The following is a 26,744-nucleotide window of genomic DNA, read 5'->3' as shown; positions in this document are numbered from 1 at the left end:
ATATATATATATATATATATATATATATATATTTGAGACAGTGTCTCGCTATGCAGTTCAGGCTGGACTTGAGCTCACTTTGTAGCCCAGTCTGGTCTCGAACTTGCAACCATTCTCCTGCCTCAGCTTCCTGAGTTCTGGGATTACAGGTGTGCGCCACCATGTCTTGTATGTGTATGCCTCAGATATGGTTTGAGGCATACTAAAAAACAAACATAGGAATAAAAAACCAAGAATCAATACTCTATTCGTTATCTGAAATTCAGATGTAACTAAGCACCTTGTATCTTATCTGGCAGCCCAAACTTGAGAAGAGTGCTTAACTTTTCCATTGTTAACCTACAGTGTTTACTAAATGTTACTGGTGTGTGTGTGTGTGTGTGTGTGTGTGTGTGTGTGTGTTGGCTTTGGTTTGGTTTGGTTTGGTTTTTTGAGAGAAGGTCTCGCTCTGTAATCCAGGCTGGCCTCGAACTCACCCAGGCTGGCCTCGAACTCGTGACAATCCTCCTGCCTCAGCCTCCTAAATGCTGGGATTACAGACATGCACCACTACGCCCAGAGAAAATGTTTTTGAAGCCCTCGCTATATCACAACGTGACCAGCTGCGTGATTTCTAGTCGCTTAATTTCTGGCAGTGCAAGAAAATGAAAATATAAAATTCTTTCACAGACTTGATGTAAAAAAAAAATGAAAGAAAATAAGTTGTGTGAAATAGTCAGGTGCATATGGTTATTCTTGGACCGGTGCGCCCAGGACTACATATCCCAGAATCCTAGGCGGCGCCCCCTCGCCATTACCTCATCCCCCGGCCTCATTCTCGCCAATCCCAGCCTCTCTAGGGGTGTGGTAGCGGGTGTTCTCGCGACTTGTGCTTTACCCTGCTGCCGAGCTACCGCTATCGCGAGATTTCCTGACCTGCCGCTCCCTTGGCCGCCGCCTTAGCCGGGGACTCGGACCCAGCCTCTCCCTTACCCGGTTACCGGCCCCGGCTCAACCGAGGCTCTGGTCCCCCAGCCCTGCTTGGCCGCCGCCATGGCGGACCCTAAGTACGCCGACCTTCCCGGCATTGTGAGTACAGGGCCGGCCCGGGTCCCCAAGACCGCGCCCCCGGCCTGCCGAGGACCCCCTACCAGATACCGCCCGCGGCCCTTGCCGCCCGCGGCCCTTCGTCCGCCCGGCTCGCTTCCCGGCCGGCTGCAGCGCCTTCCGGACGCCTGACCCCGCTGGGCCGGGCCACCGGGCGGAGCTCCGGGCCCCCTTTCCGGTTGTCGCCGGTTTCCTGGCCCAGAGGCCCGAGGTTCTCTGGCGTCCGGTCAGCACTGCCCGTGCCGCCCCGGACCTCCCCGTACGGCCCCCTTAGGGACGGCCTGCGTCCCCCCGAGGGCGGTTACGGTGGCCGAACCCTCCTGCGCCCCGCGAGGAGCTCCGTCCTTTAGGGACCCGTGTCCGTCTGACCCTTCTCCCCAGACGCGCAAGCGGGCACATACGCCTCCTTTCGTGCGGCCTCGCCCGCGTCCCAGGGTTGGGGGCTGGGGCGCAGGACTCCGGGAACGGAGGACCTGAGTCACTTGGAACCCCTGCGCCGTGGGAGTGGTGTGAGGATGGCCTTCACCTACTTTGAACCAAATGATTGTCAAGGACCCGGCCCTCTCCATCACTCCGTGTACCATCCGGCCCCAGTCGCACCTGCTGACATCTCCACCCCGCTGACATCTGCACCCCGCTGAGACGCGGGAACTGGCTTGCCGTTCGTGGGGCAGGTGGAGAAGAGAGGACGGAATGTGGCGTTGTGGCTTCCCCTCTCCACTGGCTTGTTTAAATGGAGTGGGGTGAGGGGTGTTGGTGGGTGCTAGGTAGTGAGTTTGGGCGGTCACTGCTTCTGCCTGCAGGCCAGAAACGAGCCAGATGTGTATGAAACCAGCGACCTACCTGAGGATGATCAAGCGGAGTTTGATGCGGTAAGACTGCTGCCTCCGGATTCCTCTGAGCTCTAATCTCGCTCCCCCAATTAGATCCTTTCTCTTCTCCCGGGAGGGGAGCCACAGCAATAAGCGGGTATGCCAACCCCACTTGGGTGGTCTGTACATTGCAGGGCTTAAGGCCCTGCTGGGCTTGCAGCCACCTGTGACCAGTGCCAGGAAGTGTCAAGTCAGGGGAATTACAGCTAACAAGATCTATTTATAAAGCCCTGACTCTTCGGGCCTTTTATTTTATTTTTTTAAAAAAATTTTTTTTTCTGGTATTGGGGTTGAAGCCAGGGTCTTGTGCGTGCTAGGTAAGCACTCTACCACTCAACTGTATCCCAGCCCTTTTCATTGTTTTTATTTTGAGATAGGGTCTCACTAAGTTGCCCAACCTAGCCTTGAACTTGTGAGCCCTGCCTGAGCCTTCCAAATAGCTGGGAATGTGCCACCATGCCCAGCTATGGCCTTTTAAATAATATTGAAATATCTTAAAACAATTACATTTGGGACTAGCGACTTAGTTTGGTTACTGAGTTCTGACCTATAACAATGAATCACTGCAGCACCAGCACTTGGGAGGCTGAGGCAGGAGGATCACTATGAGTTCAAAGCCAGCTTGGGCTACATAGTGAGTTCAAGGGCAACCTGAACTGTGTAGTGAGACCCTGTCTCAAAAAACAAAACAAAACAAAACAGTGAATCACTTATAGTCTACTTGGCATTAGGAAGTAAGCCTTTTATTTTATGAACTATTTCATTCAGTACATGTTTATTAGTACCCTACCAAGAACTAGACTTTGAAGTGTACAGAAGTACTTTTTTTTTTTTTTTTCTTTTTGAGACAGGGTCTCGCCATGCAGTTCAGGCTGGCCTTGAGCTCACTTTGTAGTCCAGCCTGGCCTCGAACTCTCAATGATCCTCCTGCCTCAGCCTCCCAAGTGCTGAGATTACAGGGGTGCGCCACCATGCCCAGCCAGAAGTACTTTTATATGAATATCCAGTGTCTGTAGGGTAAGGAGTTAGAAAATGATTTGGAAGTTTTAGACAGATAAAATCTCTGATCTGGTCAGAGCAAAATAAAGTTTAAAATCTTTCATTTCAGCAGAGGAGAGGTCACAGCAACACTTTCAGATTCAAGAACTCTGAAGAGGAAAGACTTAGCCATGGACACACTTTAACCATAATGGAATCACTTAGCATTATTGATTGATTGTGTTCCTTCTCTGCTGATTTTTGTGCAGTGCAGAGGAAGAAATGTCCCTACCCTCAAGGAGTCCCAGACTAACAGAGGATTAGGCTACATACAGGAAACATTGGGGAATGCTGAGATGGGTATATAGAGGAAACATTTAGGAAACATGAGAAAAACCAAAATTGAATGAAAATTACCATAGTAAAAACTGTGTAGGGTCAGGGAGATAGCTCAGTGGCACAGTACCTGCTTGGCAAGTGCCAGGTCCTGAGTTTGATTCCTAGAACAATAACAACAACAAAAACTTACGTAAGTGTCCTGGGGATAAAGATCTATCAGCATGTCTCATAGATTATATTTTAGATTCTGTTATTTGCATAGAGAGCTGGGCTGGAGTCACACTGATGCTGTGAGGTCTCACTCAAGGTGTGACCAAGAGTCACAGGAACAGGCTCCGTAGACAGCCCCAGTATGTGTGTCTGTAAGTCCTGTGGCCGTGTCTGTGGGGCTGGTTAGTTCTGGGGACTGCTGGTTGCTGGCTTCTACGTATGGCTTGGCGTACTCACTTATTCCTTTTTTTATTCCCTCATGTGGAAGTGCTTTCTACATTGTGGTAAACACCTTCCCCATAGCTTTTCTCAGTGATGTGTTTCTTGTGGCTTCTGTATTTGCTGGCATGTCAGTCTGTCCCCCAGGCTTGAGTATCTGGAGATAATGCAGATGATGTCATTGCCCGAGGACCTGAGTGTGCACCTGTCACTCCAAGAGATATCCTGGGAGAAAGCTGCCTCCCACCTGACAGGGTAGGAGCGTGTACGCTGAGGAGTTCCCTGTACTAGCACGGTTCAGAGACTACTTAGTTCTGGCCTAGGCCTCTGCCTATGCAGTATCAAGCCTTCATGGTGAAGTAATGCCCCTTTGTCCCTGGCTGTAATTTGAATGGATAGTATCACAGCAGTTTCCAGACAACAATAAAAGTTGTAATTTTCCTGTTGAGAGTACTAGGACAGCTCTTAATAAGAAGATGATACCCATTCTAGGGATGGAAGAACCTGAATATGACGTTCTGATTGGCTGTTCCCTCCCCAGTCCCAGCCTGAACAGCCTATTTTAGTAGCGACTGGGTAGAGCTAAGGATGGGGAGAGGACACCATGAGTGTTCATTTCCTGAGGCGTGCTGCCAAGGAGGCTGGTCAAGGAATTAAATTGCCCCCATCCCCTAGGCCTGGGTAAATGACTCCATCATTAGGGAGGAGTAGGTGGGATAGGGAGACCTTCAGCTGCTTTAGGAGCCCGCATGTTTCCTGATGTCAGCTAATGTCTGGCCCCCTACAAGTCCCTGTGGGCCTCAGGAAGGCAGCTTTTGGGAAATCAGCTGAGTAATGGTTCTGCTGTTGCTCTTAATACTGATGTAAATGTGCAACTTGAGGACCAATGAGTCTATGCTTCGCCAGCCCAGAAGCACTGTGTCCGCGAGGGCTGCACTCTCCCCAGCAGCCTGTCCCCTTCTCTCCAGCCTGCCCAAGACCTGGCACAGGCGACTGTGCACTTCTCCACTCTTGCGGGTGAACCGTGAGGTTTGCAGTCACTTTCTTAGGACCTGGCAACCACATTCTCTGCCTTAGTCTCCAGGTTATTTTCAACTTTAATTTTATTAGTTTTAAAATAAGTAATATATGCACAGGGAACCAAAATTTAAGGCTGTGTAGCAAAGCCTCTCCCACCCCTGCTCCCACCCCTCCCAGGTCCCCTTCCCTGAAGATAATCAATGTGGCCAACTTCTCTTTTTTTTTCTGAGAGATGGTGTTATTATGCAGTTCATGCTGGCCTTGAAGGTGAAGTGATCCTCCTGCCTCAACCTCCCCAGTGCTGGGATTACAGGTGTGCACAGCACCCCAGCACTCACTCTCTCTCTTTTTTTTTATGGTTTTATGGATTGAACCTAGGCCTTGTACATGCTAGGCATTCACTGTACCATTGAGTTTTTAAATTTTTTATTTATTGGAAACAGAGTCTCACTGTGTAGCCCAAGCTGGCCATAAACTCATAATCAGTCCTCTTGTCTCAACCTTCAGAGTGCTAGGATTATACACATGCTCCACCATGCCCGGCCCTTTTTACATTTGAAGATGGGGTCTCGTTAAGTTGCCCAGGCTGGCCTCCAACTTGCAAACAACCTGCCTCGGCCTCCTGAGTACCTGAGATTACGACATGTGCTACCATGTCCACCTTAGCCAATTTTTGTAGAACCTTTTCTGAAACATTTTTTTTCTGAAAAAGTTTTGATTTTAAAATTTTTGTTAGCACATGTTTGCAGTACATGATATGTACATTCGTCATGGGGAATTCGTACATGTAGGTAACATTTGTGGAACCTTCTAGAAGGTCTCCACATTCGTATTTAAGGGATGTCAAGTATTGTTGGCTCTCACTGTCCTTTAACTTCTTTCCTCTGGTTTCTCCATCGTGGAAGAAATTGGACTACTGAAGGGCATAGTGTCCTCTAATGTCCCTTTAATATCTGAGTTGCTAATTTAACTTGGACGTAAGTCTTACGAATCCCATTGTAGGGAGAATGGGACAAGAAAGTAGTAGGAGACGGGCTGGGGATTTAGCTCAGCGGCAAAAGCGCCTGCCTGGCAAGCGCAAGGTCGTGAGTTCGGTTCCCGGTACCGGAGAAAAACAAAAAAACAAAACAAAACAAAAGTAGTAGGAGATTTTAGTTTTGCTGTAGATGGTCCTGACTTTTTTTTCTTAAAATCCCATTAAAACAAGTTCAGCAAGAAGTAAAGTACTCTGAGATAAAATGCCACAGGTAGCCCTTTCCTCCTCAATCTAGACAGATCTCTGCATTTTAGATACTCTTGGATTGATTAGGGCAATGGGCTCATTTGGAAACTTTTTTCCCTTTGGTCTATTTGAGACAGGGTCTCACTGTGCAGTTCAGGCTGATCTTCAACTCACTTTGTGGCCCAGGCTGGTCTTGAACTCACAGCAATCATTCTGCCTCAGCCTCTTAGTGCTGGGATTACAGGCGTACGCCATCATGCCAGGCTTTTTTTTTTTTTTTTTACTTTTGCATTTTTGCACAGTGTTATGGATTAAACCAAGGGCCTTCATATAGAGATGAATCCCCAGCCCTTTTTTTTTTTTTTTGGTCTTTTATTCTGAGACAGTCTTGCTGAATTGCCCAGGCTGGGCCCAACCTTGCTATCCTCATGCCTCAGCCTCCCAAACATACATCACCACACCCCATACCCAGCCCTTTTTTTGAGACAAGGTCTCACTATGTAGTTCAGGCTGGCCTTGAGCTCACTATATAGGCCAAGCTGGCCTCAAACTCGTGGCAGTCCTCCTGCCTCAGCCTCCCAAGTGCTGGGCTTACCATGCCGTGCTTCTCCTAGACCTTTTTAAATTTTCTTTTGGACAAGATCTTACTTAGTTGCCTGAACTGGCCTTGAACTTGCAGTTTCTTGGCTTCACAGGCAAGCACCCCTTAGTCTGGCTTGAAACTTTTCTTAAAATGTTTTGTTAGGGACGCTAATTCCCAAGTGGAGGTGCCCTCTTTTTGAAGCCATCAGTGAGGTGTTCTTGGATCAGCCAGGCATTGTGCTTGTGGATTTTGAACTGCTGAAGCAAGGGGTGTAAGTTCAGAAAGCCTCGCTAGAAACTAGAAGTTTTCCCTTTATGGCACCACTATTCCCAGTGACACGTAAAAGGAAAAAAAGTTACCTGGCCTTAGCTTGGTGGAATTCCAGCATAGTCTGAGATGAGAAACAGCAAGTTCTTGAGGGCCGGGGATTAGCTCAGTGGCACAGTGCCTGCCTGGCAAGTGCAAGGTCCTGAGTTCGATTCCTGGTACCAAAAAAAAGAGAAACAGAAGGTTCTCTCCCTTACAGCTTAGAATATGGAAAATGCTTGAATGTGTTCATTGACTTTTGGCGCACTTGAACTTACCTGAGTTTTTCCTAATGCTTCCCCCATCCTCCCTCACCACCCCGCCTGGACACTAGTTTGCACAAGTAAGACCATTCAATGCTTCTTCTCTGCATGTTTTTTTTTTTTCTATCTGCCATCTCGCATGTGATGCTCTGCCGCTGTGCAATTGTAGCTAATCAGTTTAAATTCTGGTGGGTCCCTAGCTGGGTCACGGAGGGGTCTGCTGGCCTTACGTTTAAAGATCATTAATCAAGGTTTTAAAAAAACTATGATCCACAAATCATTGTCTCTTCCCCTTATGAGAGCTGCAGAATCAGACTGTCCCATGGAGGATGGGATGGAAACACAGAGGCCGGGAAGGCTTGTAAACGTGAGGTGTTTAGGGACTAAGTTGAAGGGGGTTTCTTTTTTCCTTTTGACACCAAAGGGAATAAACAGAGTTTTTTGGAGTGACTTTGAGCTGTTGTAAATGAGGGTGGAAGACAAGGGAGACAGCAGAAGTCTTCACGTCTTAGCTACGCGTGCATTACCCCTGGGGCAAGACCCCTCATTTAATATTCTATTCTAGAAAAGGGTAATGGGATGGGAAGGAAGGTTCATACGCAATTTTCAGATAATCTGGGCGATTTGTGCTCTGCGAGCCTTTCTGTTTCTGTGTCCCTCCTGCAGAGATGGATGGATGGTCAGCGTTACGCTGGTCCATCGTGGACAGTTTTAGTCTGTAGCTCTCGCCACCTTCCTTGCCATCGTGGTTCTGAAGACGCCTCCCTCGCGCTGCGGCCGCCCTGGCAGAGAACCTGAACGGGCTCCGGAGGGCAGCCGCGGCCGCCTCCCCGGTCTCATTCAGAACCTGGGGTCTTCCCGCTGAGGCACAGCCGCCTGCTAGTGAAAGGGACTGGGAGTCTCGTACCAAGTAAACTGGCCCCCTGGACCAGGCCACCTGCAATATCCCAGTCACGGGGGCTCCCACTGTACTAGATTTCCATGGGAACGGTTACTGCCTCAAGTAACGCGTCATCCCCCAAGCTCACCATCCCCCCTCAGTCCCCGCCACCTCATCAGACGGCCCCGGAGGTGGTACGTGCTGCTGGAAACCAGTGCACCACTGTCCTTGGACTTTCCTGTGCTCCCTGTTCCGCCCATTCCGATGGTGTGAGCGTAAGTTTACGGCCGATCCCCCCCACCCTTCTCCTTGAGTTTCTCCCGTGCTGGCTGTAGCTCAGTGAGACAGTAAGTTTGGGCTGTCCCCCGAGCATGTGCATGTGTGCACCGTGAGCGCTTAGGCCCTCTGTGTGCAGAACTCAGCCCCGACCACAGGACCTGGAGCCACTCAGTCCTGTACTAGAAGTCTTGGCTGCCCTGGACCCTGGCCCTGGCCGGGGAGTGCAGAGTTGAGGTCAGGTACATCTGGCGGAGACCTTGGGATAGGAATCCCTTGTCTTTCTCCCCCTACAGGTCTTCGTGTGTACGTAACCATCCCCAGTCTCCCACATTGCCATCTGCCTATCACCAGGGCCCCTCACAGGCAGGGCATACTGCTAGATTTGCCCTTGTAGCAGTTCTAAGCCAGTCTTGTCTGGAAGTAAGACCTTATCTATGTAGGTTGTACTAAAATAAGACCTTTTTGAAATGCTCTCACCCTTCCCCCTTGTCCATGCTCCAGCCCCTGTAAATCTTGCAGACCGGGTTTAAGAACCATGTTCTATACATAGGCTGGTATCTGATTCTTGGTATCCACTGGGCTCTTTCTGCCAGTAAATCGCTGTAGAATTGTAAAGCATCACTCAGAGTGGCAGGACAAGTTACCAGCCGCTCAGAATGGATACAAACCCGAGACAGACTCGTGAAGGACCAGATTGCCCTGCCTGTCCTCCTCTGCAACAGGAAATAAGAATGGGACTGCAATTAGATGCTTCCTATTTCCTTAAACTGGCGCTGGGTAGCTGACACTTTTTTGTTGTTGTTGTTGTTTTTGGTACTGGGAATCAAACTCACGACCTGAGCTATATCCCCAGCCCAGCTGACACATTTCGTTCTGCCTAACCTAAAGCCCTGTCAGACAACCCGGAGGAGCCGCCCTCTTTATGACCTTACTCTGATGTTAAATGTCCAGTGTTTCACTAGAGGAACCAGGAGACGGGAGGACTTGGACCATGATCTAATGAGGGAAGCCCCCTCCCGAGAACGTGGACCCTCAGGCAGCTACATGTCCTCAGAATCTCCACATCCTCTGCTGCACATTCCGCCATTTCTACAGCTTCCCCTGCACCTCCACCTTCTCTTCCTGCACTTTCCTTTTCCTGCCGCCAGCTTGTAACATCTAACTCCTCATTCTCAGATGATTCTAAATTGGTGCTGTGATGCCGATGCTTCATGACATCTTCACCACCAGAGAAGGAAAGGGTCTACGGTCTCCTTTCTGTTGGGGTATCTAGCTGATTCTCGGCCCTCTAATTTTGCTAGGCTCCCCTGGGACCTTGTGGTACAGTGTGTTTGAAGACTGTCATGTAGTGCATGTGACAATTTGCTAATAACAATTTTGTCTTTTTTTTCCCTCCCTTGTTCCCGTTCCCCCACCCCCTTCCTTTTAACTCTTTTGATTTTTCTCACCTCTGGGGAAACCGCAAGGAGCTGGTAAGAAGCCCGACCTTCCGTCTGCTTTGTAACGGGGTGTGCTGTGCTGGGCAGCTGTTTCTCTGTCCTCTGGTCTCCGCTCAGTCCTTCCTCCCTCTAGTCAGGCCAGCACCCAGTGGACGTCCTTTTCCTAAGTCACCGCAGTGACCCTGTCACAGCCCATGCCCCCCACCTTTGAGACCTTGGCAGAATAGGAGCTGCTGGAGGACTAGCACGTGCTGCCCACCTGAGTCCCCCTGGGCTGCAGAGGGATCCCAGAGAGATCCAAGAGGATGCCAGCGCCGGCAGCCCTCCTGGCCAGGTCGTTCTCAAACAGCAAGGGACAGGGGTGAAAGTGCTGTCTCTCCCCGTGGCTGTCTAGAACTTCAGAGCTCCACCTTCTCTGTGTTGCCCCCTTTGTACTCCCCACTTTCCCTCCTCCTCTTTTCCTGTTTGTTTAGGGACATAAATAAAAAGCAGGTTCTCATCTGCATATTACTCACCCATTATAAGGGCTTAACGATGGTGACTGTGTTTTCTGTTTGGTCTGCAGATTATGCCTCTCGTTTTTTTGTGTGTGCGGTGTGGGGATTGAATCTAGGCCCTTGAGCATGCTGGGTGTGACCTCTGCCACTGAGCTATAGTCCCAGTCCTCCTCTTCCTTCCTTTTCTTTTTCCTTCCCATACTGGGAATTGAACCTGGTCTTTGCACTGAGTTACATCCCCAGCCCTTTTTATTTTTTCAGACGGGGACTTGCTGAATTGCCTAGGCTGGGCTCAAACCTGCCATTCTCCTGCCTCAGCCTTCCTAAGTGCTGGAATTATAGGTGTGCACCATCATGCCCAGCTTCATTTTTTTTTTTTTTTCTTTTTTAAAAAAATTACCTTTTTAGGAGGATTTGTTGTTACTTTAAAATTTTTTATTTTTATTTATGTATTTATTTTTTGAGACAGGGTCTCGCTATGCAGTTCAGGCTGGCCTTGAGCTCACTGTGTAGCCCAGACTAGTCTTGAACTTGAAGCAATCCTTTGGCCTCAGTTCCCCAAGTGCTGGGATTACACGTGTGTGCCACCATGCCCAGCCATTAAAAAAAATTTTTTTTAAAGGTTTCTGCTCTATCAGCCTTTGACTGGAGCTCTCACGGGAGAAGTGGCATATATTCTTAAGCAGCAGCTTCAGAGAAAGTTATCATCCTCAGCCTGCATCCTTCTCAGACTGTTTCTAGAGACCAGAGACCACACAGCTGTTTTCTGTGTGGGTGCGCTGGCTATCCCATTTCAGTGAAGGTTAAAGAGAGACTTACTTGGGACTCAAATATCTCTTCCCCCTGGGATTTGCATATAGGACATTGGGCCCTTTTGTTTTCCCTTGGTCTGTGGCTTCTGCCCTCTGTCTAGCAATTCCCTAAAGAAGAGCTAGAGATCAAAATTGATAGGTCTAACTTTTCCCCCTTATCTTTAAAGCTGCCACCCACACTGATTCCTTCTCTAATAGCAAAGTAGAGAGGTGAGGGACAGAGCCTGCCTCTATCTGCTGCTCTCTGTCCCGCCTGCCCTCCCCCTTCCCACACACCCACACACAGGCGGAGGTTCCTGGAGGTTCCTGGCTGTGATCAGAATCACTTGGGTATCTGGCCTTGCCTTGTAACAATTAAATCAACATCTAAGAAGTGGTCACAGGCCATTAAAAAAATATGTTTTTAAATGTTTCTAATGTAGAACCAGGGTTGTGAACTGTTTTTCTTTTTTCCTTTTGGTCTTTTTGAGACAGGGTCTCACTATGCAGTTCAGGCTGGCCTTGAGCTCACTTTGTAGCCCAGGCTGGTCTCAAACTCACATCCATCCTCCTGCCTCAGCCTTCCGAGTGCTGGGATTACAGGCGTGTGCCACCAGCCCTGCCAGAACTGTTTTTCTAGGTGAAAGAAAGAAGACTCATTTTGCTCCCTCCTGTGAAAGGGGGATGTGTCCCCCCACCACAATAAACAAGGACTCCTGAGTGTCTCCCCTGCCTTCATTACTCTATGGGAGGCTCTTAGGCTCCTGAGTAGAGGAGGGGTGTGAGTCAGGAGTGCCCAGTGCTGGTGTAGTTACTGGACGCTGAACAAGTTGATGCTTAGTAAGGAGAAAACCTGTGTTTTGGTTTCTAGGTTACAGTGTCTTTTCATTCTGTCTGCCGAGTCCCTGATTATGGTAGAGCTTCAGCTCTTGGGACAGCGCAGAGGCGTCAGGGGGAGAGAGTAGGTACGGTGCTCCTCTGAGAGAAGGGCTGCACCGTCTGCTTTGCAGGGCTCACATGTAACCCTTGCCCAGGGTGTTCCTGGCAAGCTGCTATTGTTCATGATTGTTGCCTCCAAGATGTCCTTTTAAAAATAAGCCAGTAAGCCTCTGCTCTTCTCCCTGTCCTCTAAATTGCCTGGCCTCACGGCAGCCTAGAAACTAGGCTTCTAGTCAGGCCCTCTGCCAACCCTCCTTTTGTATCTGCGAGCTGGTATCTTACCTTCAGCACGTTTAATATTCATACTCCGAGATAATTGGCCTGTCTGCCTTTCTTCCTCTTTCCTCCAGCAAGGATGGGAGGTCAGCTTTAAAATGGACTTGCTCAGTTGGCAGGGACGTACTTTTGGGAGGGGGAGGTTGAAGAGGTCGTGCTGGTTTCTTGCCTTGAGTGCATGTTGCGTGCCAGATCGCCGGGAAGGGTGGGGGGTGGTATGTACAGAGTGGGTGGGGAGGCTTGCTGCCTCTGTTCCCGGCTGAATCAGGGTGTAATATTTATACAACTGAGGCTCCGAATTTACCAGGAAGCTTCTGTTTCCTAGACTGAGCCTGGGTCAGCAGTTTGTAATGGAGCCACCCTTCTTTCCTCTTGGAAAAATCGGGCTCGGTCTCCCGGTGGGTCGGGGTTTTGTGGGCTAGAGGAAGTTCTCGGGTGGGCGTGAGTCTGCCTCCTCTGTCTGAGCTGCCTGTTCCTGCAGGAGGAGCTGACGAGCACAAGTGTGGAGCACATCATTGTCAACCCCAACGCTGCCTACGACAAGTTCAAGGACAAGAGAGTGGGGACAAAGGGCCTTGGTGAGCCGAAGCTGAAGCTGGGGAGGGGGAGCTGGGAGGACAGACACGAAGCGTGGCTTCCTATCCGCCGATCTCAGTGACTTCTGTTCCAGAGAAGGGGTCGCTCTGTGGTGAGCCGGCATAGTCACCTGAAAATAGGATGACCCTAGCTCCACACCAGGCCCTCAGTCCGGTCTTCTTTTCTTGGCAGATTTCTCAGATCGCATTGGGAAAACCAAGAGAACAGGATACGAGTCTGGAGACTATGAGATGGTTTGTTTTGTGTGTGGGGGTGGGAATGGTGTGGTGACCCTATCTAGCAGACATTTAGCAGGGAGATCAAAGGGGTGCGTTCAGGGTTCTGAGTTTCTCTGGTCAGGTCCTGAGGAAACCGGCGGGGCGTAGTGGGTGATGTTCTGCTCCCCACTGCCACGCCTGATAGCTCTGGGGAGCCTCCGGGCCTCTGGCTGTCTCCATTTCTTTTTGTAGCAAGATGTTAAGCGTTCAGGTGTTGGACATGATACCTTACGACTTAGGCCTAGGGTTTGGACAAATTCTTGAGGCTCTTTGTAATGGGAGGTGTGGCATCCCCCTCTGTGTTTGCTCTCTAGCTTGGAGAGGGACTGGCAGTAAAGGAGACACCTCAGCAAAAGTATCAGCGACTACTGCATGAGGTCCAAGAGCTGACAACTGAAGTGGAAAAAATCAAGGTAACTATACATTCTCTTCTCCCCTCCTCTGCTGTGTGGCTTACATAGCAGAGCAGGACCTCCCAGAGGAAGGCAGATTCCCTACCTCCTTGAGTGAGGGAGCCAAAGTTCCCAGGCCTTGGGGATACACGTGCATCTACGTTCAGAGTTATTAGTAGACAGTCTGCTGTGCTAAAAACTGCCTTCAGCCCAGCCGTCCTTATGTGTTGATGTTTTTTGTTGTCTTGATTCGTTCCTGCCGTCCCACGTGATCTGCCTCTTTCTCATACCAGACAGCGGTGAAGGAGTCAGCCAGTGAGGAGAAGCTGACTCCCGTGGTGCTGGCTAAGCAGCTGGCAGCCCTGAAACAGCAGCTGGTTGCTTCCCACCTGGAGAAGCTGCTGGGACCAGATGCTGCGATCAACCTCAGCGACCCTGACGGAGCTCTGGCTAAGTGGGTGCCCTGCTCGGTTGGAAAATCATTGCTGATGGGGGATCTGGAAGAACTCAGTCAGCTCCTGATAGGGGATAATCTTTTTGAGGCAGGGTTTTGCTGTGCAGCTCAGGCTGGTCTTGAACCCACCTTGTAGCCCAGGCTGGCCTTAAACACACAGCAATCCTCCTGCCTCAGCCTCCCGAGTGCTGGAATTACAGGCGTGCACCACCATGCTGGCTCCAGCCTAGCTATTCTTGAACGTTGACTGCGAGGGAAGAGAAAGTGACTGGCCCTCATCTTTCAAGTCCTGATATTTCACTTGGTCTGACCAGGCGCCTGCTGCTGCAGCTGGAAACAACAAAGAACAGCAAAGGGAGTTCGGGGGCAAAGACGGCCGGTGGGAGCGCCCAGGACAGCAGCCTTGTCACGTACGAACTGCACTCGCGGCCTGAGCAGGACAGGTTCTCGCAGGCGGCCAAAGTGAGCTTGTGTATAGTGTGCATGGTTAAAGGGCCCGAGGAGGTGTTGGCCCAGAGTGTTTCTGCCTCCGAAGGGTCAGCCCGGGGAGGAGGTGCTAGGGGGGCTTTTATCGTGGTGTCTCATTCTCCGTGTTTTTTTCACCCATCTCCTTTCAGTTAGGAGTTGAAAATTTTGGCTAGAGATGTGCTGCCGGGAAAGGAGTCTCTCAGGGAAGGGGCAGGGGTGACGAGTAGACAGAGCATTGTCTTGCTCCTCCAGTAGCAGGAGAGGCGTGAAGGCAGACCCTGCCTCCTCTCTCCCCTAGGTTGCAGAACTTGAGCGGCGCCTAACAGAGCTGGAGGCAGCTGTCCGCTGTGATCAGGATGCTCAGGTCAGCTGCTCTCCTTGACTTAGTCTGAGCCTCAGACCCTGCACCCTGAGCCCCAAGGCCCACGGCATTCCAGACAAGCCAAGTCAGCGAAGGGCCTTGGCTACCAGGGTCTGCCAGCTAGAAGCACGAAGGCTGGGGAGAGGTGGTAGTCACGTGCGATGAGAGTCACTTTTTTCTCTGCCTTTTCCTCCAGAATCCCCTTTCTGCAGGTCTGCAGGGAGCCTGTCTGATGGTGAGTGTGGAAGGAGTGTTGGGTTAAGGGGGGGCTGGGCCTGGGCCTCCCCCGAGACTCACTTCTCAGTCTGTAGCTGTATAGGAGTACAGAATATGGGAGGCCTGTTCTTAGTCTGATAGCTTTCCCTTTGCTACGTCGTCCCCCCACCGTCCCCAGGAGACTGTGGAGCTGTTACAGGCAAAGGTGAGCGCCCTGGACCTTGCAGTTTTGGACCAAGTGGAGGCTCGGCTACAGGTATTTAGTGGGGGAGCAGGTGCATTCTGGGTAACTTGAGCGATCTGAAGCCCTGGGTTCCCTCACTGTCAGCTTTGAAATCTGTGCTTTCAGAGTGTCCTGGGAAAGGTGAATGAGATTGCCAAGCATAAAGCCTCTGTGGAGGATGCCGATACGCAGAGCAAGGTCAGGAAGATACCTTCTCCATTTTCATAGCCCTTGCATTGGCTCAAGTTTTCCAAATGGTAATACCTGAGAGCACACTGGGCCCTCAGGTCCTGTCTCTATAAGTTCGTATCAGCTGCGAGAGTCAGGACAGTGTTTCCCTCTCCTCCTCCGATCCTCTCCGCACGGTGAGCTCTTCATGGCCTCCTCAGCCTTCTGCTCTGGGCCCTGTCATCTCTCTAGGTGCACCAGTTATATGAAACCATACAGCGCTGGAGCCCCATAGCCTCCACCCTTCCTGAGCTGGTGCAGAGACTTGTTACCATCAAGCAGCTGCATGAGCAAGGTGGGAGGCCACCCGCCAGGCACGCCAAGGACTGAGACAGCCCATTTGCCCTCTCCTCTTGTCTCGGATTCTCGTCTCAACCGTACCTTTCTTCTTTGGTAGCCATGCAGTTTGGCCAGCTCCTGACGCACTTAGATACCACCCAGCAGATGATTGCCAGTTCCCTCAAGGACAATGCCACCCTTTTGACCCAGGTGTGTACCTCTGCTGGTCTGCTCTCACCTTTCTCTAGCATAAACAGACTAGGTTCTCCAGCTTCATCGTGTAGGGTTTGCCTTAGCTCATGTTTTGGCCTTCGTTGCGGCGGGGGCTTGGTGTGAATCTCAGTACTGTTTTTCAACAGTGGGGGACCTTTGACAACTTAGGGACAACTTAGGAACATCCATCTTTTCTTTCCAGCTGGTCAGCTGCTCGGTAGCACAGGCCTATAATCTTAACACTCAGAGGGGGCCGAGGCAAGCGGATCATAGCAAGTTCGAGGCCAGCCTGAGCTATAATGTGAGACCCTGTCTCCAGAAAAAAAAAAAAAAAAAAGGTCAACCAACTCGTAATTGCCCTTCCCTCAGTTATGTGGGTTAGGTGCAATAATACGGGTGAATTACTAGGTGTTAGTGGACTTGTTTCAAAATCCAGGCTTTTCTGTGTGGTCCTAACGTGGCTTTACAGTCGTTGCCAGGGTCCAACCACTTCCCGACCTGGACCCTGACCTTCACCTTTTTCATGCCTTTAGGAGTGCCTGGCACACAGTAGGTCAGTTTTTCTCGGCGGCACCATACGCAGTGCTGGAGTACTAGTCAGGCGATCACAAGACCACTAAGATAAAGGAAAACCAAGTATTGTTATAGCTAGCTACAGTGGCACATACCTATAATCTCCGCTGCTCAGGCTTATTTGGGTCTTACTGCATACAACAGATTTTAAAGTAGTAGTGGACAGTGAACCTAGAGCCGTCACTCGGACCTGTATCCCCAGCCCTGCTGTTAAATTTGAGAGGGTCTGGCTAAGTTGCCAGTGCTGGGCTAGAACCTGGTATCCTCCTACCTCAGCCTCCAGAAGTACTGGCGTTACAGGTACGCACCACCACGCCTGGCTAGGAGCTTCTCAGGAGTCCTCCAAACCCCAGGCTAGGCCCGCGGCACTCCACGGGTGGTTTGAAAAACCGCACGGTAACCATCCCTTCCCCTGGCCCATCTGCTGTGTTTCCGTTGATTTTTTTCTTCTGTAATTTCTCTGGCTGTTTCTCATGCAGGTAGGCACCGCAGCCTGACGGTACACCTCTCTACCCTCTCTGCAGGTGCAGACAACCGTGCGCGAGAACCTGGCTACGGTGGAGGGGAACTTCGCCAGCATTGAGGAGCGGATGAAGCAGCTGGGAAAGTGAGCACCTTCAGGAGGTGGAGAGCAGGGACCAGCTGGCCCTCTGAGCTCTTAGCGCTTACACAGGGTTTCCCCTCCACTGTAACTCCCCCAGCCCACCTTACCTGACACTGGGGGCAAGGGTTCTTCTTGCATGTGGGCTTTGTGCCCCTCCCCTGATGAACGAACGGAGCGGTAGCTGGGGGTGTTAGGTGGGGTCTCCCCTCAGGCCCAGGGGATGAGGACGTGGGCCTCGTTACATGCCAGCTCACGTCCAATACTGCTTTGCCTGGTATAGGGGAGGACCGGGTCCTTGTCCTCCAACACAGCTTCTGTGGCTGACTATAATACTGTACAACTGTTTCTGACCATTAAATGCTGTTGTACTCTGCGTGGCCTCTGCTGTGTTTCCTGGGGAAGAAGCAGTACCGAGACACAAAGTTTAGAACGTAACAGGCAGCCTAAGTCATCCTCTACTACCAGAAACAGATTGCAGCTGGAACCTGTTCGTACTAAAGTACTAAATAAGAAATGAGTACAGAGCCAGAGCCAGAGTTTCAAAATATTCTCATCTGTTAAATTAAGAGTGTCTCCCATAGAAAAGCAGTGGAGGCCCCAAAGGGCAAGTACAAAACAGAATTAAAACTCCCAAGGGTCTTGTCTTTACAAAAGAAAAGGCAGGAGGCAGCCCCTGGACAGCTGGTCATGCTGGCCGCTCCGGTTGGACCACGTTGCATAATCCTCAGTCGCATCACCACAACGTCTCTGAGCATTTTGATGGGGGAGAAGGGGCAGTGTAGTGTGTATGGGAGGAGAGGCCCAGGGGGCTCTCTTTGCCCCCTTATCCCCTTTCTGTATCCCAGAGGAAAGTAGAGGGAACCTGGCTACACTCTGAAATGAGGCTCTGTGTTTCGATCCTGGGGACAGGGGTAAGAGGGGATCTGTGCTTTGAGCAACCTGAGCCAGAAGCAGAGGGATATTAGGTGGGGGAAGATGCATGATGCTTATTGCTTTGTACCTTTCACTGGGAAGGAGGGCAGCAGCCAACAGTAGCTCACAGGTTTGTAAACTGAGCCTGCTGGCTTTAAGAAGGGAGGCAATGAAGTCGAATTAAATATAAAAGAGTCATTTGTGCAAAAATAACTTAAACAAATAAAAGACCTCGGGAAGGGGGTGTTCCCCTTAGCGCCTGGTGGGGAGAGGGCCACATACCACCCCCCCAGGCCTTTTCAGTGACATGGCTTTGGGGGGGAGAGGGTGAGCTTCCTTACCCCCTGCAATGGCTCAGGATGGGATTGTAGGGGAAGGGGTTGCATTTGTGCTCTGAGTGGGGAGTAGCACCCCCCCCACTGTCCACAGGTGCGCGTGGCTGGCAGGGGCTCCCAAGGCTCAGCACTCAGCTCTCCCCAGTCACGGGCAGATCCAGCTCCAGGTATGGCTGCTACGGGGCCAGTTTCCTCCTCTTGTTTTTGGCAGGACGGCCAGGGCGGGCCCGAGGAGGCAGAGGGACAGCCGCCTGTACCAGAGGGAAAGTTGCGAGAGTCAGCCGTCAGCTAGGGATCCAGAAGTCTTTCCCCTTTCCTCCAAGCCTCCCGTCCTCCGTTCTCATCCCTTGTGTACCCCCAACTCGCTCACCCACCCACCCGCACCCGCACCCGCACACACTCACTCGGGTTGTGGGGCTGGGCTCCAAGGGAACATCCTGGCGGGAGCTATTGCTGTTTCGGGTGGGGCTGCAATAAGGGGCACAGATGATCAGGAACAGCTCCCCAAGCACCAGGTGAATTTCAGAAGGTTGGGTGGGAAACTTTCTACATTTGGATAGTAAAGGCATAGTATCTTTATTCGTATTCAGTTACGTATCTGCCCCTTTTGAAAGCCAAGCCACTCTTTGGACACTTCTATCATCCCAACAAGAAGCAGGCAAAGGCCAGTTAAGGGTGGGCCTAACACTCACTTGTATTTTCTCCTCCGGCCACGGCGAGACTTTCTGACTATCCCCAGGGGCACCTGAGGGGAGAGAGACTCTGTGTATGGGAAAGTGAGGAAAAGGCCCAGCCCGGCTTCGTCCCAGAGCCTGCGAGCCCAGCCCTCAACCACTGCGCTCACCTTAAGGTCCTCAGAATGGGGCCCAGGAGGGGGTGGGTCCTTGGGCTCAGCACCCCCTTCAGCCAGCTCCCCATTATGCTGCCAGTGGTGGGTCCTCCTTGGGGACCGTTCCATTTGTCCATTGAAGCCACCACGTGTCCCCCACTTGAGGGCCATTCGGCCAGGCTCTCGCCGGCTGCCAGGCTTCCGGCCCCGGCTTGGCCTGGCCTCACCATTAATGCCCCTAAGTCCCCCTCCTCCCCTCCGGCCCCGTTTCCCTGACCCCCTCCCAGTGAGCAGCTCAGGGACTGGGGGGTCGGGAGAGCTGTGGGGCGGGGCTAAGGCACTGAGGGGAGGCCGGGCAGGCTCTGGCTCAAGGGCTGAAGTAGGACTCTCGGGGGGCAGGCAGGGGGCTTCTGGCTGCTCTGGAGGAATCTGCTGGCAAAGGAAGATTTCAGTCAGTGGCAAATTCAACCCTCTGCACTGCAACTCAGAAACCCTTAAGCTTCCAGTTTTAGGCAAGATTTTCCTGACAAACAGCCACCCCTGTGCTCACCTGGAGACTCTGTAGCAGGCAGGCTAGGGGACTAGAAGCCTCGGAGAGGGGTGGAGGAGCTCCCCCCCCAGGGAGGAGCTGCAGCCCCAGCTGGCCGGAGAGAAGAGGGCCAGGCGGCTGCAATAGGCTGGAGAGGGCTCCAGGGCTGCTGGTCAGTGAGGATAAGTCACCTGCTGAAAAATGAGACAGGGTCTCGCCCCAGGCAAACCAGTCAGGCAGCTCGGACCCTACTGTTCTCCAGGCTTCACCCAAGTGGTCAGTCGGACTTTCCTCCCCGCTTTTTCACTGCTTCTCTTTCAGACTCACCCAGCAGGCTGGCACTCAGCAGAGGGCTAAGGAGTTGGGGGGGTCTCCCTGAGTTGGAGGGGGCCTTGCCCAGAGAGGAGGCCCCCGGGTCAGTAGTTGCCATGGTGACACTGGAGGTAGGTGGTCCAGGTTGGGGGGCGCTCAGGACACAGGGCTAAGGGGAGAGAACCGTTACAGCACTCGCACGGGGAGGTGTCCGGCAGACTTACAGACTTTCACACACAGGCTCTGACGGAAGCCTCAAGCGACTAGGCCGCGTTGACTCAATTCGCGTTCCTACAGCCATCCCGCTTCCAGCCAAGGGCAAGTCCTCCCCACAGCTCCCAGGGGCTCAGGCGTGAAACTGCAAGGCTTCCGTTCCCAGCTCCCCCCTCTGCTTCTACCTCCTGTTCTGTCCCATCCACTCACCCCGTCCTCACCTGGGGGGGCGTCCCCGAGGGGGGATCCAGGCTGGCAGCCAGCAGCGCAGAATTTAAAGCTATGAGGGTAGGGGGTGCTGAAAGTGGGGGGAAAAGTAGCGGGGGCAGGTCTCCCAACCCTGAAAATGGCTCCCCACTTGGACCCCCAGCTCCCTCTGAAGATCCCTCCCCATCTCCAGCTGTGGGGCCCAGGGCCAAAAGGGGCAGAAAAGAGGCAAGGAGGTTGCCAGGGGGGGCAGGGGGAGGTGACAGAAGGTCTGATGAAGGTGGTGGGAGCAAGGAGGCCACCAAGAGCGAAGGCCCATCGGGCTCGCCTGAGGCTAGGGGAGGGCCGGGTCCTCCGGGTGGGGGTAGCAGGGGCTCAGGGGGAGGCTGTCCTCCACCCCCAGCCAGCACACCAAATAAACCGTGGCTGAGCAAAGGAGAGGGTGGAGGCTGCCCCAGACTCAGAGGGAGAGGCAGGGCCCCCAGCACCCCTGGGAAGCCAGCTCCACTCAGCGCCAGGCCCTGCTCCGGGCTAGGGAAAGGGAAAGCCTCCCCACCAGCTAAGGGAGGCAGGGGGCAGGCTGGGCCCGCCCCCATCCCCAGCCCTTCCGATGGGCTTTGAAGCACAGGGCTGGGGACTACGGGAGCTTTGGAGGCAGCTGGTGGGGCAGGGGCACCTGGAAAAGAAGAGAAAGATTCAGCTCCGGGGAAGCCCTTTCTCCCAGCAGCCAAAGAGCCCGAGTTCGGCCCAACCACCAAGGAGCGCTGCAATTTCACCTCAACGCCCTGCCCCGGCTGCCCCCACCCCCCAGGCCAAGGAGGGGCTCCACATACGCATACCTGGCACACTGCTGAGGCTGCCACTGGTGGGCCCAGGCAGGGAGGGCTGGACAGGGTGCCTGGGCTGGGGAGGGCTCCCTGAGGAGAGGGCTGGGGGGGGAGGCAGGTGTGCATCTGACCCCAGAAGGTTAAAGCTTCCATCAGAGTGGGAAGGGCCAGGGGTGGGCAGTCCCAGCAGGGACAGCACGGAAGGGAGGATGGGTTGGGATGGTTCCGGAAGAGGAAAAGGCTGGGGCACAGGAGCAGGGGCCCGAGGACGGCTCCGTCTGGGGGTCTGAGGGCTTCCCCCTTCTAGCAATCGCAAGACAGTTGGGGGTCGGCGGGATCGCCGCTGAGAGAGATGGGGTGACGAGGGGTGAGAAGCGGAGGGTGCCTGGGCACGGGGCCTTCGGCCCTGTAAAGTGCTGGGCGGGGGTAGCGGGGGATGCTGTGCCTTGGCCGCTGCGGAGAGTAGGCTGCTAGCAAGAAAGGGGGGCGCCCCGGGCCCCTCCACCGTGGGATCCCCTCCCAGGGCTCCCAGGACCAGGGGCAGGTGCATAGTGGCTGAAGACACTGACGGCTGAGTGGCAGGACCAGGGGGGCCGAGGGGCGCGGGGAGATTACCGCTCGGGGGCAGGGGAGGGGACGTTAAGGCATCACTACAGTGGAAGAGAGGGGGGTCTGCCGGTGGCGAGGAAGAGGCGAGAGGAGCCGGAGGAGAGCCCAGGTCAGAGGGCGCCAGGCTGGACCGCAGGGCAGCCCCCCAGGTGTACGAGGGCGCATTGAGGCTGATGGCAGGGGGAGGGGGTGGGGCTGGGGAGGGGGCATTGCCCCTCGGGAGGAAACAGGGGCTGCTGTTGCCCGCAGAGGGGATGGGGTCAGGAAGCCTTGGTGGCGGGAAGAGCCCCCCAGGGCCCACGAGTGGGGGGAAGGCCTGGGGAACTGAGGGTGGCTCTTGGGGAAGGGAGCCGGGACCCCCATTAAGTGGAGTTGCAGGAGGAACTCGACAGGGAGCGCAGGCAGAGGGGGGCCCTGGGGACACAGTGTGGAACATTTGGGGGCTCGCTCCCTCTCCTGCAATAAATGAGAAATGAAGGGTCAACCTTAGCTTCCCTCCCGAGAACTTTCTCTTGTCTTCTCCAGTCCCACCTCCCAAGGAAGTTCCCCACCTCGCAGGGCCCCCTCTCAGCGAGGAGCTCCGCACCTCGCTCCGCACCCTTCCCACCATGGCCTTCCCGACCCTCAGATTCCCCTCAGTCTTCGGGGCGGCCGCAGAACACTCACCAGGAGAAGAATGTGAGCAGGTGGTCTCCATGCTGCGGTACAGAGTTGCCATGGCAACAGCTTTCCGCCGGTGGTTGCACAGCTTGGTCATGTCCTCCTCTGATGCCGGCCCCACCCCAGCTCCACCCGGGGTCACCGGGGCCAAAGGGTCAAAGTTGAAAACCTGTAGGGTAGGAGGCAGGGCAGGGACCCTGAGGGCGTGTCTCAGGAGCAGGGGCCCGAGATGCGGGGATGGGAGGGCTCCTGGCTACTAGGGTTCCCAAGACAGCCGGGGACATCAAAGGCTACCTAGTCAGCGATTTGCACTGACTTCGGGCTCATCCTTTACTCTCTAGCACCTATCATGACTCTGACCTTGGGGACATTGAGTGGACACTCCAGGCCACACTTGCAGGTCCCATCGCTGAGGAGGTAGCTCCGGGTTTGTTCCAAGGAAGACAGCTCTGTGCCACTTGGGCTGGGAGAGGACAGGGCCAGAAATTAGGTGACGGTGAATCAGAAGATACTCCCTAAAGGTCACTTCTTCAGTTGAAGAACTTCCCAGGAAGGGCAGAGGGTAAGGGAAGTGAGAAGACAGAAAACGGATGCAGGGCCCAGAAATGCAGAGAGCAAAAACAGCTGAGGCGGGAAAGGCTGAGGAAGGAGAAGGAAGGACAGCAAGGGGGACCCGAGACCAGACTTCTGAAAGCCCAGGTGGGAAAGAAAACTTGCGCGAGCCAAGGACAGCCAGGTGGGCAGAACGTGGGGAACTTGGAAGATCTATACCTGATATAGAGCACAGCACCCTCTCGCACACAGCGCTGCCAGCCGATGGGGACAGACGTGGCCACAGGGCCCCCAGCTCTGTCTGCTCCACTGCTCTCATTGCCCCCATTCATTGTGTGTAATCAGCTCCCGCGTGCCTGATAACACAGACATCCATGTGGGCACTAGGAGGATTAAGCTGGGCTGGGCACCTGAGGGAGGACTCCAGGAAGGCAAAGGTTGCGGGGAGACCCAAGGAAACTCAGGGGAAGCCTCAGAGTGACACGGCGCCCCTCAGAGACCTGGGAGAATGAGAAGGAAGCCTGTGCCATACTGCCACACTGCCATGGCTACCTGAACATCTCTGCAAACATTGTGAGGTCCAGTCTAAAGCCCGGGCCGCCAGCTTAGCCCACACCTGCAACACAGGAGAAAGGATCCTCAGGAATTTGCCCCACTCGAGAAGAGCACCACGGCCCAGGACACTCAGGAGCAGACCCTACCAGTGTGAGCTAAACGCCTGTAGTGATCTGCTGGCGGAGTCCACAACCATCTTTTCAAAGCCTAGTCCCCAAGGACCAGAGGGTCAGCGCTTCAACTCCCAGGGACCAGAGCACCCTAGGCCAATTTCCAGGCATATGGTGGGACAGGCCCTTTGTCCTAGTAGGAACACCTCTGCGTGCGAGGCGTGGATAGATTCCCCTAAAGCCTGGACACTGAGAAGTTTCCCAGACCGCCGGGCCTCATCTCCCCAGGAAGTTCATATGGAAGTACAGACGGCCGGCCGCACGGTCACCAGGCAATGGCTCGACTGCCTGCTGGAGAGGTACCAGCAGAAATCCCCCATGCCCACTCCACCAGACAATCACTGATCTAGTTTATTTGGGGCTTGGGCGAGGATCACAGTTCTGCCTCCTCCCAGGATCCAAAGAAGCTCCCTCTTCTCCAAGCCTAAGGCAAGGAAGAGGATTGAGAACCTCCAATCCCCCTGGTTTCCAATTAGCTCCAAGTCATTCTCCTCTCATCTGCGGGAAGCCCCTCAAACCTGCAAGTATTCTCCCCAACCTCACCATCGCTCCCACTCCACACTGACGGTTTCCAAACTTTCCCTCTCATAACAAGGCGCCCTGTCACCCAGACTGCTTCCCTCTGCTTGGGGAGGAGGGGAAGGCGCACGAACTAGGAAGGAACTTGGGAGAGAGGGCGGGCAGAGGGTGGGCAAAGCACTGAAGGGAGGGAGGTGAGGAAGGCAGAAGTCAGGCAGCGAGAGGGAGAAGCGGGGGGGGCAGGTGAGGGCGGGGGAGTGGGGATGGGGCCGGGGAAAGGGGCCAGGAGGACGCAGAGGGGGCAGAGGGTAGGGACAGGAGGGGAGGGGGAGGGGCGGGGTGGGGGGGCCGGGCCCCGCACTCACCGCGGCCCATGGTTCGGCCGGCCCCGCCCTGCGCAGTCGCGGCCCAGAGGGTGAGTGGGAGGGAGTGGGAGGAGGGTCGGTGGAGCCCGAGCCTCCGGTACGGCCCCGGCCGGTCCTAGCAGGAAGCGCCACCGCCGCCGCCGCGGATCACCGAGCGGCCTCCCGCGCATGCGCCATGGGGGCCAGGGGCAGCCCTGGGGATTCCGTTCCCAGAAGGCACCGCGCAGGCTGCTGCCGCCGCCGCCGCCGTCGCTGCAGCCGCCACCGCCGCAGCCGCCGCCGCCCGGACGGGAGAGGGGCGGGGCCCGGCCCCCGCCCAGCGGACAGCCGCGAGCCAACAGGAGGGGCCGCAGTGCGCATGCGGGAGCGCGCCCGCCCCTCCCCCACAACCCCCCATTAATCCCCTAGAGAACAAACACCCCACGCGGCCCCCCCACCCTGGGCGGAAGGATCTGTGCCTCTTCCCAGGCCACTGGTGGCCAATCCCATCCCTCCCCGGAGAGGGGCCCTTCCAAAGCCACAATCTGTTGGGGGAGCCAGGAATGCCAGGTTCGGGAAGGGCCAGCTCCTAAAGATGAAAGTCGGGACTTGCCCTGCCCCGCCCCAAAGCCTTCCCGGGTAGTGCGCTGGGACTTGACCCGCCTCCCCAGGTCAACATGTCACAACACGACCTCGGCCTGTCAAGTCACATGACCTCCGCCTGTCACTGACAACCTGGTCTGTCTTTAGGCCAGGAGAGACCATCTGGTCCGGCCCCCACCTCCATTCACAGAAAGGGAAATGGAGGTCTGCAGCGGCGGTGCAGCCGGGCCCCGGACCTGTCACTGCCACGCCATCTAGTCACAACCGCTCTCGGGACGGTTTCTGGCTGCCCCGATCAGGGTATGACAGGCCAGGTAACAGGCCACTACGAAGCCTCTGTTTTCACGGCACCAGAAAAATACTTGGCGTTCTGCATACTGCTTTCTACTTTTGTTCAAGTTGCTTCCAAGTTCATGAACAGAATGCTCTCATTTTACCTTCACAACTTATCTTTACAAATGAGAGCGGTGGGATCGCCGGGCAGGCGAGGGAGCAGAGGCCGGAATCCGGGCTCTTGACAGCCCGTCCGGGGAAGTCATGCGCTCAGCTCGGCAGCACGCACGTCCCCGCGGCTCCGCTCCCCCGGAGGTCGCGACCCGACACCGAGGAGACCGGAGCCTGTGCCAGCGCCTCAGCGGGGAGTCAGGGAGTCGCGGGATTTGCTCTTCTGGCACAGTGAAAAGGAGGGTCTTGGTCTTTGAAAGACATAAAAGCACCACGGGGAAAAATAAGGGAGAAAATAGAATCGGGTTCACTCAGCAAAGAACATAGATTCTGGCATGTCGAGAGCGATCAGAAGCTATACCATAATAATCAAGGGTGCTCTTCCGAGAGAAGCAGAGAAAATCAAGCGCATTCCAGGACCTCGGCGTCTTTCGGGGGCGTTAGAAGGTGAAAAGCAGACACCCCTTTAATAAAATGTCAACCCAGGTGGATGGATGCGAACTTTGAAAGGAGAGTGATTCCCAAGCCTGTGTAACCATTAGCTGGGAGGGGCCAAGGAAAATGGGAGTCCCTTCAGGAGAAGGTAAAACGGGAGGAAAGATAAGGGGGCGGAACAGCAGCTTCGGAGAGAGGGGACAAGCTGCAGTGAGGCGCCACACAGCAGCCTGGGGGCGGCCACAGTTGATAGCCGTTGGGGCCGTTGGGTGTCTGGAGCTGGCGCCCCGCCCTCTCCTCTCCCCCACCCTCCGCACCTCCCACCACCCTCGTTGTCCCCTGCGCGTGCGCGCGCGGACACCGGTTGCCAAACATTGCATCATCCCCGCCCCCCTGCCCTCCCCTCCCCCCTCCACACTCCCCTCTGCGCGCGCATGACTCACCCACCGCCTCCGCGAGCCCGCGTGACCCAAAGCTACTTCCGGGTCCAACAAGACGTCGACCCCCTGGCGGGAGGGAGCGACGGGGGCGGTCCTGCGGAGCTCCTGAGTGGCGGTTGTGAGGGATGGGGCGGGGCCAATGCTGGCGTGCCCCTTTGCGATTGGTAGGTCTCCGGATCCGGCCC

The 26,744-nt window shown here is 54.3% G+C and overlaps 3 protein-coding genes across 17 annotated transcripts in view; 1 reads left to right on the top strand and 2 right to left on the bottom strand.

Annotated features, from left to right (window-relative positions):
- The window catches only part of Kif5a (kinesin family member 5A), a 46,689-nt gene extending 45,655 nt beyond the window's left edge, over window positions 1-1,034 (bottom strand). The window contains exon 1 of the mRNA XM_005397522.2: window positions 981-1,034. Coding sequence (XP_005397579.1) covers window positions 981-1,034 — 54 coding nt within the window. The remainder of the gene's footprint in view (window positions 1-980) is intronic.
- On the top strand, window positions 884-17,437 carry Dctn2 (dynactin 2 (p50)). Of its 3 annotated transcripts, XM_005397395.2 has the most exons (16): window positions 884-1,068; window positions 1,890-1,958; window positions 7,170-7,178; window positions 9,724-9,729; window positions 12,681-12,777; window positions 12,968-13,029; window positions 13,368-13,466; window positions 13,739-13,899; window positions 14,214-14,361; window positions 14,666-14,731; window positions 14,925-14,963; window positions 15,123-15,200; window positions 15,294-15,365; window positions 15,588-15,690; window positions 15,793-15,884; window positions 16,985-17,437. In XM_005397395.2, exons 1-16 carry the CDS (start codon window positions 1,033-1,035, stop codon window positions 17,069-17,071), a joined length of 1,224 nt encoding a protein of 407 aa, XP_005397452.1. In that variant the 5' UTR covers window positions 884-1,032; the 3' UTR covers window positions 17,072-17,437. The 3 variants fall into 3 exon arrangements, with proteins under 3 accessions (XP_005397452.1, XP_005397453.1, XP_005397454.1); XM_005397396.2 differs by lacking the exon at window positions 7,170-7,178; XM_005397397.2 differs by lacking the exons at window positions 7,170-7,178; window positions 9,724-9,729 and having other exon boundaries at window positions 885-1,068.
- A 159-nt stretch (window positions 17,438-17,596) lies between these two features.
- On the bottom strand, window positions 17,597-26,738 carry Mbd6 (methyl-CpG binding domain protein 6). 13 transcript variants are annotated; one of them, XR_001236449.1, is made up of 14 exons: window positions 24,659-24,978; window positions 23,602-23,665; window positions 23,269-23,405; window positions 22,858-22,960; window positions 22,504-22,666; window positions 21,241-22,293; window positions 20,416-21,077; window positions 19,997-20,150; window positions 19,691-19,863; window positions 19,156-19,572; window positions 19,004-19,056; window positions 18,716-18,857; window positions 18,065-18,562; window positions 17,597-17,811 (listed from the first exon to the last, which is right to left on the bottom strand). XR_001236449.1 is itself a non-coding variant. In XM_013520886.1 (14 exons), the coding sequence occupies exons 4-14, from the start codon at window positions 23,379-23,381 to the stop codon at window positions 18,488-18,490; spliced, it is 3,108 nt and encodes a 1,035-aa protein (XP_013376340.1). In that variant the 5' UTR covers window positions 23,382-23,405; window positions 23,602-23,665; window positions 25,678-25,935; window positions 26,563-26,738; the 3' UTR covers window positions 17,597-18,487. The 13 variants fall into 13 exon arrangements, 11 of the variants coding, with proteins under 11 accessions (XP_013376340.1, XP_013376339.1, XP_013376344.1 ...); XR_001236450.1 differs by having other exon boundaries at window positions 18,318-18,562; XM_013520886.1 differs by lacking the exon at window positions 24,659-24,978 and adding exons at window positions 25,678-25,935; window positions 26,563-26,738 and having other exon boundaries at window positions 17,597-18,562.
- Window positions 26,739-26,744: the final 6 nt, after the last annotated feature.

The sequence above is a fragment of the Chinchilla lanigera genome, unplaced genomic scaffold (genome assembly GCF_000276665.1).
Source record: "Chinchilla lanigera isolate Chin_1 unplaced genomic scaffold, ChiLan1.0 scaffold00057, whole genome shotgun sequence".
NCBI lineage: Eukaryota > Metazoa > Chordata > Mammalia > Rodentia > Chinchillidae > Chinchilla > Chinchilla lanigera.
This window is presented reverse-complemented; position numbering and strand designations above follow the sequence as displayed.